At 45.3% G+C, this 7,659-nt stretch overlaps 1 protein-coding gene across 1 annotated transcript; it reads right to left on the bottom strand.

The window, feature by feature from the left end:
- Positions 1-2,146: 2,146 nt before the first annotated feature.
- On the bottom strand, positions 2,147-5,022 carry LOC129680569 (granzyme B(G,H)-like). The gene is made up of 5 exons (XM_055612203.1): positions 4,968-5,022; positions 3,780-3,930; positions 3,209-3,344; positions 2,819-3,079; positions 2,147-2,290 (listed from the first exon to the last, which is right to left on the bottom strand). The coding sequence occupies exons 1-5, from the start codon at positions 5,020-5,022 to the stop codon at positions 2,147-2,149; spliced, it is 747 nt and encodes a 248-aa protein (XP_055468178.1).
- Positions 5,023-7,659: the final 2,637 nt, after the last annotated feature.

A 7,659-nucleotide genomic window follows, 5' to 3' on the forward strand; every position in this document is an offset into this window, starting at 1 on the left:
CTCATCTTTTGTGTGGGATGCCAAAATTATTGGTTGTAGAGTACATGACATGAAGGTCACTGTCAATCGGTGGCGAGGGGTCCTAGGCTCAGTTTAGGAGCTGTCCTAACATCTCGGTGTTGAGGTCAGTTGATAGGGTCAGTTTGCTACTTTTTGGAAGACATGTATTTATCTGCTCTCTAAAGCAAACTCAATAATGTATTTTATTACATGTAATAAATAATATAGTTATTGCACAAATTTAAAACCATAGAACCACTGCCTACAAGTAAATATAACACCTAAACTGAACACATATGTGACTGTATGATTTTTCAACACACATTTTTCTTTGATTCTGCACTCTTTTTTGTTTTTGTTGTCTACAATGAGAAAGGTCCTTAGAATGTCTCCAAGGCAAGGTTTGATTTCCGGTTACCTTTCAGAAACTTGTGGCACCAACTTCTCTTCCTATATGCCTTTAGTTTAGCATGGTGGTGCAAACTTTAATCCCAGCACTCTTGAAGGCAGAGGCAGGTGGATCTCTGTGAGTTTGAGGTCAGTCTGGTCTCCAAAGCGCATCTGGACAGCCAGGGCTACACAGATTAACCTTGTCTCAAAAAATCAAGCCAAGAAAAAAGAAAAGCATGCCTTTGAAAATTATGAGATCCAAAGGCAAACTTTACTTCCTCTCACAAAAGAATGTATCACAGTGTCTACCAGGGACAGGAAGGCGTTATGCTATAGCTGTGTGTCATGTCATCTCTAAAATATCTGATGTGACAAGACCCTGAAGTCAGGGCTGCTTTTATTTTAATTAAGTTAAACCAAGCATTTTTAAAGCTTGTTTGTGTTGAGACAGTTTCTCTGTATATAAATGGCCCTGGGCTCTGAGTTTGCTGTCCCTGGGCTCACATAGATCTTCCTGAATCTGCCTGCTAAGTGCTGGATTAAAGATGTGAGCCCCAGGCCTGGCAGCTTGAATTTTTTAAAGCAATATAAACCCAACACAGAGAGATGTTTTTTATCATCATCATCATCATCATCAACATCATCATTATTATTTTTAACCTAAGCCACACATTCTGCATACAGTCTTATGCCATGAACTTTCTAATGCGGAGAAGCCCAGAAATTCTTGGAAACTATGTTTCCAGCAGTCATCATGAATGTCTAAATACTAGAGGTACTTCATTTTTTCATTTTTCTTTTCTCTTCTCAGCCTCCTTGATTCACATTTAATTCTGTTTCTGAATTATGCTTTTGAATATGAGGATCTCTTACGACTTAAATCTGCGTGAGGACTGTTTCTGCTGCCTTTTCAATACAACCAGTTTAAATACAACCAGGCTGGCTACGATGTGTTATCCTCTCAATTGCCGTCTCCCCAGAGAAAAACACTGCTTTTCTGAATAGTGTGGACTAGAAGCTACGTGACTGAAGTAATTTTCAAACCTCATACCCCTCAGTGGTATGAACCACATGCTGCTTTGGGTGTCCTAGGTAGGAGGAAAATAGGCAGGAATGTGCTTAGCCCTGTATGGTCTAGAAAGCTCAGAAGTTGCCAGACTCATCTGAGTAGGGATGAAAGAGAAGGGGGTGGAGCAAGGAGGCTGGAGGAAGCCTGGCCCTGTTTCTAGAGGAGGACAGGGAAACTACTGCTAGATGAGAAACAGGTTTGACTGAAAGAGCTGTCCCCTTAAGGGAGGCCTTGGTGAAGCCTTGGGAGAGAGATAGCCTGCCCAGGAAGGACCATCTCCATGTGATTTCAGCTCTGTGTTCTGTGTCTCCAGAAAAAAGGTGCTTTTCCTCCCCTCTCTGTCATATGGCACAGAGGAGGTGACAGTTCACTGTGAAACCCAAGCAAGAGACCCCCACCATTTTTCCTAATGGTGTTCAGCTTTAGGTCTGTGAGAACAGCAGGCACTGAAGAGAATGGGACAAGCAAAAATGAGCTGGATTTCAGAAATATGTGTGTATGGGGTGAGCAGAAGAAGTGTGCCATTGGGCTCGCTAGCATAGCGCTGGCCCCTTTGAATGGACATGAAACCAGTTTTTTCATCTGCAAAGACCTTTATTCACTTGTTGGCATCTGTCCTAGAGCAATCCTGGACTCAGCTATAGGGAAGATGGGTAGTCAGAAAGGGAGCCAGTCTGCTTTTTGTAGTTAGCTGCGTTTCATGGTCTTCTTTATCCAGGATAGGAAACTTGAGACTCTGGTGTAGACCCGCGGAGGTGAACCATCTCCTTTCCCATAGGAGACGATGCCTGCGGCCACTTTGTGGCACACGAGAGGCCCTCCAGAATCCCCCTGTGAATTGAGGGGAACACTTGAACTGCGCTGTCGTTCACCCTAATCCCAACCTCCCACTCATGTCAAGGCTTCTCTCAGAGAAGCATGACTCATACACTCTGCCTGTGGGAGGCCAGAGGGCAGGCCTGGGGCCCCTGGGCTTCCCAGCTCTGACTGTGGACATGGACTTCACCTCCCTCCTGAGGCCGGCCTCTGCCCTTCCCCCAGGTCTGTGATCCACTCTCCATGAAGGTGTGTGGGACCCTCATTACCTGGTTGTGGCTAGGACACACTCCGGGAGCACAGCTTTGCAAAGCCTGGGCCTGGAAGGCAGGCGTTGTGTGTCACACACCCTTTTTTATACAAGCTGCCTTCAGCAGAGGCTCCTTGTCAGCTCAGGATGCCCTAGGCAGTTCCTGGTTCCTGCTGTTCCCAGGGAGAAAGATCTCAGCCAGTGGGCAAAGGAGTCCCTTGGTGTTTGGTCTCTAGGTCCCAGATTCCTTTTCCCCTTCTACTAAGCCCAGAGTGGAGAGCAATCCCACTTACCCTAAAGGAAGCATTCTTGATTTCTGGGTTCCCTGCACATATCTCAATGGTTTTCTCGTAAGAACCTGGAAAGCGGGACTCACACTCCTGATCCTTCTGTACCGTCAGCTCCACCTCTCGTAGTGTCTCTGATGCTTTGCCCTTTGGCTCTGTCCATCCCCAACCAGCCACAGAGCACACATCCTCGGGCTTCACATGGACGTTGCACCTGGGCAGGTTGAGGGGCTTCACAGCTCTAGTCCTCTTGGCCTTTTCCTTCAGCTGTTGGGCAGAAGAAAGAGTCTACTCATGGCCTGATGGGCTGAGACACTTTGAAAGGAAAGGTGTAAGCGATGCTAAGAGAGGAAGGATAACAGAAGTGAAAATCCCTAACCAAGAGCAAGGTCTCACCTTTAACAGCATGATATCATTGTAGAAGACCTTAGAATTATAGTCCGGGTGGGGAATGGCTTTTTCCACAGGGATGACCTGCTGCGTCTTCTCCTGTTTCTTGATGTTGTGGGCCCCCAGCACGACTGTCATTTTGCTGTGCAGAGAGCAGAGTGGACTTGAGAGATGTGGATTCAGGAAGAATGCCCCTCAGGCAGAGTAGGCAGGTGGGACTCTAGCTGAGGGGACTTGAGGACGCAGGAGGGCCTCGGTGTCTGACCTACTGCTCTCTGCTTCTCAAGGACATGAGACTCCTGGAGCCTCCCTCTTGCTTCTAGGCAAAATTCCAAAGTTTGCATTGACTCTTAATGTGAACTGTCATGTCAGCCACTGCTTTAGTTTGGCCAGTGCAGGTGATCAGCTCAAGGGTGTTGCTGGCTCTGCCCTCTCACCCTTTCACCTCAAATTTCTCTCTTCTCAGACTTCCATTTTCACAGTCCTGCCTTCTAGTGAGCTCTCAGGGGAGCCCCCACAATGAAGGACAGAAGATCCTGTGGGTGTCATAGAAAATGTGGGGGAGCTGTTTCCTCACCTTCCCCTGCAGTGAGCAGCTGTCAGCACGAAGTTGTATCGAATCAGGAAGCCTCCGCAGGTTGTGTTGCCCCCATTATCTCTCATAATTTTAACAAGTGCCATGTAGGGGCGCGAGTGGGGTGTGACCTCGTGGCCTCCAATGATCTCCTCTGAAAGAAAAGGCTAGAATATGGGGTGTCTGGAAGCAGCAGATAAAGTCAAGAGAAAGATCTATGAAGGGGGTGATTGGGGATGATATCTACAGTCCCCAAGGCTGCTGCAGGCAGGATTTCTTGCACATGGAATAATCTTTGCTGAATCTTGAGCCTCAGAGCCCTGCTCTGAGAAGGGGTGGGCATCATTGTTCTCCAGGCCCTGCTTTACAAATGCATGGAGGGATAAGTTCAGTCTTCATCATGCTGGGGGCTGAGGGACCCTGGGTGGCCTGCTGTTGGTTTTCCTTTGGTAGTGAGTCACTCTCACCCCTCTAATCTTGATTGGTGTCATTTCCTCACCTTTTACCCACAAGCCCTATGGAAGTGGATTTTCTAAGAGTCTCCTGTTCTGGTGCCCAACACATCTTGGGCTCTCAGTAAAGGCTTTTGGCTGCATGGCTGAGTGACTTCTGGTTATCCAGAGAGCTGGTGGTGCAGGGCTGTGGGGTTTCAGAGCCTGGGGGACATTGGAGCAGTGCTCGGGGAGGGATGGGAACAGCTGGGGCCTTACAGGAAGAGGTGGAGAGGCACCTACAGCTCAGAGCTAGTGCAGTGTGCAGGGCAGGCTTCTAGGCACCCTGGGCTCTTTCTTCAGAAGGTTAATAAATGATGCTCAAGTTCTTGAGCTGGTGGCCTCACCCGCTTGCATGCTGCTCCTTAAAGCTGCCCTTTCCCTGGGCTCAAGTAAGTTAGTGATGTAAATTTTGTATCTTTGCAGTCTCTGTCACATCTTTTTCTAAGGATGATACAGTCTCCAGGTTGTGAAGAAAAGCTGGGCAAAGCTAGCTCCTATTACGTTTTTCTGAGAGCACCTCCCTTTCTCAGACCTTGTGGCAATATGGCCAGTGTCAAGTTTCCAGGTCTGGGTTTGGCATGGGACCTGAGCTTCAGAAAGCTGCTGGGTGCAGTCAGGACAATTCCTGACAACTGCTGGGCAGAAGGACAGCAGAGGGGTCATGGATGGCCGCTCTGGGACAGGGGTGTTCACTCACCTGCACCAGCTCCAAGTGGCAGGAGAAAGGTCAGGAGAATCAGGACTGGTGGCATCTTCCCAGAATGGCTGCTCAGGCAGAGGAGGGCAGAGGAGACCCAGCCCTGGGAAGGGGATGAAGCAGGTTTGTGCTCCGTGGGCTCACAGGCATTTTAAAGCTGTGCACCTCGGCTTCTGATTGGCGTCACTTTACTGAAGGACGTTTTCTGGTTTGGGTAAAGATGACACTGTCACCACATTCACCTCCTATGAGCTAAGCTGGGATAAAGTCCAAGAGAGGAGATGGTGTGGAGGCTGTGGTTGAGGAGGCCTGAGACCCCAGGAAGTCCACACTGACTGCACTTTGAGAAAAGTGTGTCCTTTCTAGCTCTTACACACCTTTGTATTCTTGTAAAATCTATTTTGGTTTCTTTGGTTTTTTTTTTAATTCATTACCTTCTTTCCTTTATTTCCTTTCATTCATTCTTTCTTTTTAGTAATACTGGCAACCAATTTATCCTAACATAGTAAACAAATCCTAATATAGAACTACAAATATCCTCACCTAGTTCTACAGTATGTAGTGAGATGTGCTGCTTTGCCATCTTTGGCTAGCCAGCAGCGAAGTACATCATGTCACTAAGCCTTGGGATGACTGATCGTACTGTGGATCAACCTGTTTGAATAGTCTGATGAATTAACCTTAACTCCCCCTGACTCTCCTGAAACAGCTAGGAGGAGGAATCTCAAAGCAAGTGTTCGCCCCATGTCCAAGGATCATGTGTTACTGTCATACATAGTAAAGTGTAATAATGAATCACAAATGACAGGTGTGGGTACCTGCTTATTAGGTATTGCCATTTATCTCTGGGGCAAGAGCTTCAGGATTGAATTTAATGCGCAGTGAGATTAGCTCAGCTTTGCCTTCCCTGTTGTAGACTCCAAGAGTATTTTCTTCAACTTTGCCTGGCATTTTCTATAGACAACCAAGGACCTTGTTAAGATCTGGAACGATGATTTGATGATCTAGACCCAGGAGTGAGAGAAGCAGGGATACAGCCCTTGACAAGGCTGATCTGGACTGGAGGGAGCCGAGAATCTGAGCTTAGAGCACAGGATGGTGAGAGCTGGGTGAGATCAGCTCTGGGTGAGACAGGCTGGCCTGCCCTGAGGACAGGGGTGTGTGTTGGGAGAGAGGAGCACATCCAGGTAACCCAGGGACCTACCTGGACTCCTGCTTTTTCATTCCTGCTTCATGTGTTGCAGATATATAAATATACAAATATATAAATATATATATATATATTAATTTCCTCCTTTCATACTTTGGGACTAGTGGAAGATTTTTGATCTTAGTTGTAAACTAAAATCCTGATATTAATTGAATCAAAAATTAATCATACAGTCCACATGTATGTAACCTTTTGCTTTCTCTGAGCCACACTGAAGGGTAACAGTTTTGGGCTACACATTAATTATACAAGCCATAATGAATGCTGATAACTACCCCTGAGAAGGGACTGTATATAAATGACATGATAGCCACACACACAAAGATAAGCTACAAAACCCTTAAAGAATATAATAACCATAATTATATGGGTGTGCATTTGGGAAGAATCTTTTAAAACCAGGAAGCAGGCTTTATGTTGATCATATGTAATAAATAAATTGAACTCATATCAGTAATAACATTTTTTGTATGCTTTTACTGTAAGAGCAAAGGAGGACAACGTGGATCTGGGTGGAAATACGACATTGCTTTTAAGAAACAAATGTCTCCCTCCCTGAATTGATGGACATAGATCTGATCTCAGTGACTTCCCAAGATGCTGCTCGGATATTTTGGTTCTAATTTTACTGGTAGTGTGCTTAACACTTTAAAGTGAAAGAAAAATGAAGTATATCATTTCCCCATTACCTGTTCTACTCCTCCCACGTCTCTCCATCCCCTTTAGATCCATGGCCTCTTATTCTTTAATTATCATTCTCTCTCACACACATATAAGGGAAGAAAAAATATAAATCTATCTGACAGTCAGTTTAATATGCTCGAACACATATTTCCTTTAGATCTGACCGCTTGGGATTGGATCACCATTAGGGGGCTCATCCTTGGGGAAGACTGATTCTCCCTCACTCAGTTGTAACTGCTTGTTGCTCTTCATTTCAGGACGGGGCCCCTTGCTATTTCCTCGTCCACTTTGGAAGGTCACCTGGTGTGTTCAGGTCTTGTTTAAACAGTCATATTGTTGAGATTTCCTGGGTGTAGTTTCCTTGTCATTTCTAGAAGCCATGTAGATAAAATACTTTTAACTTTTGATTGTGTGTACATCTGTGTTTAGATATGTGTGCAGGTACAGGTGCTCTTAGAAACCCAGGAAGCTGAAGTAACAAGTGGTGATAATCTCTTTAACATTGCTGCTCAAATTTGAACTTGGGTCCTCTACAAGAGTACTGTTAAGACTACTGAGCCATCCTTGTAGTCCTGTGCATTCAATTCTTAAATATAGGTGCTCACAAATGTAGGTTATGTGTGAGCATTTGTTTTTGATAAGAACATATAAAGGCCCCATGAAGGTCATGATCAAAAATATTTTTAGTTTGAATGAAGGATTGCAGTTCTACGCATTCTATTTAAAAATCAGCAGGTACTATACACATAGGATATATATATATATATATATATATATATATATATATATATATATATA

Source organism: Psammomys obesus, unplaced genomic scaffold (genome assembly GCF_907164565.1).
Source record: "Psammomys obesus unplaced genomic scaffold, mPsaObe1.curated_primary_1811, whole genome shotgun sequence".
NCBI lineage: Eukaryota > Metazoa > Chordata > Mammalia > Rodentia > Muridae > Psammomys > Psammomys obesus.

Excerpts from the sequence above, each read along its gene's own strand:
- LOC129680569 (XM_055612203.1), bottom strand. The coding sequence starts at position 5,022 with ATGCCACCAGTCCTGATTCTCCTGACCTTTCTCCTGCCACTTGGAGCT. Across the intron at positions 3,931-4,967 it reads GCCACTTGGAGCTGGTGCAG|AGGAGATCATTGGAGGCCAC; the intron begins GTGAGTGAACAC and ends CTTTTCTTTCAG. Across the intron at positions 2,291-2,818 it reads TCAAGAATGCTTCCTTTAGG|GGGGATTCTGGAGGGCCTCT; the intron begins GTAAGTGGGATT and ends CTCAATTCACAG.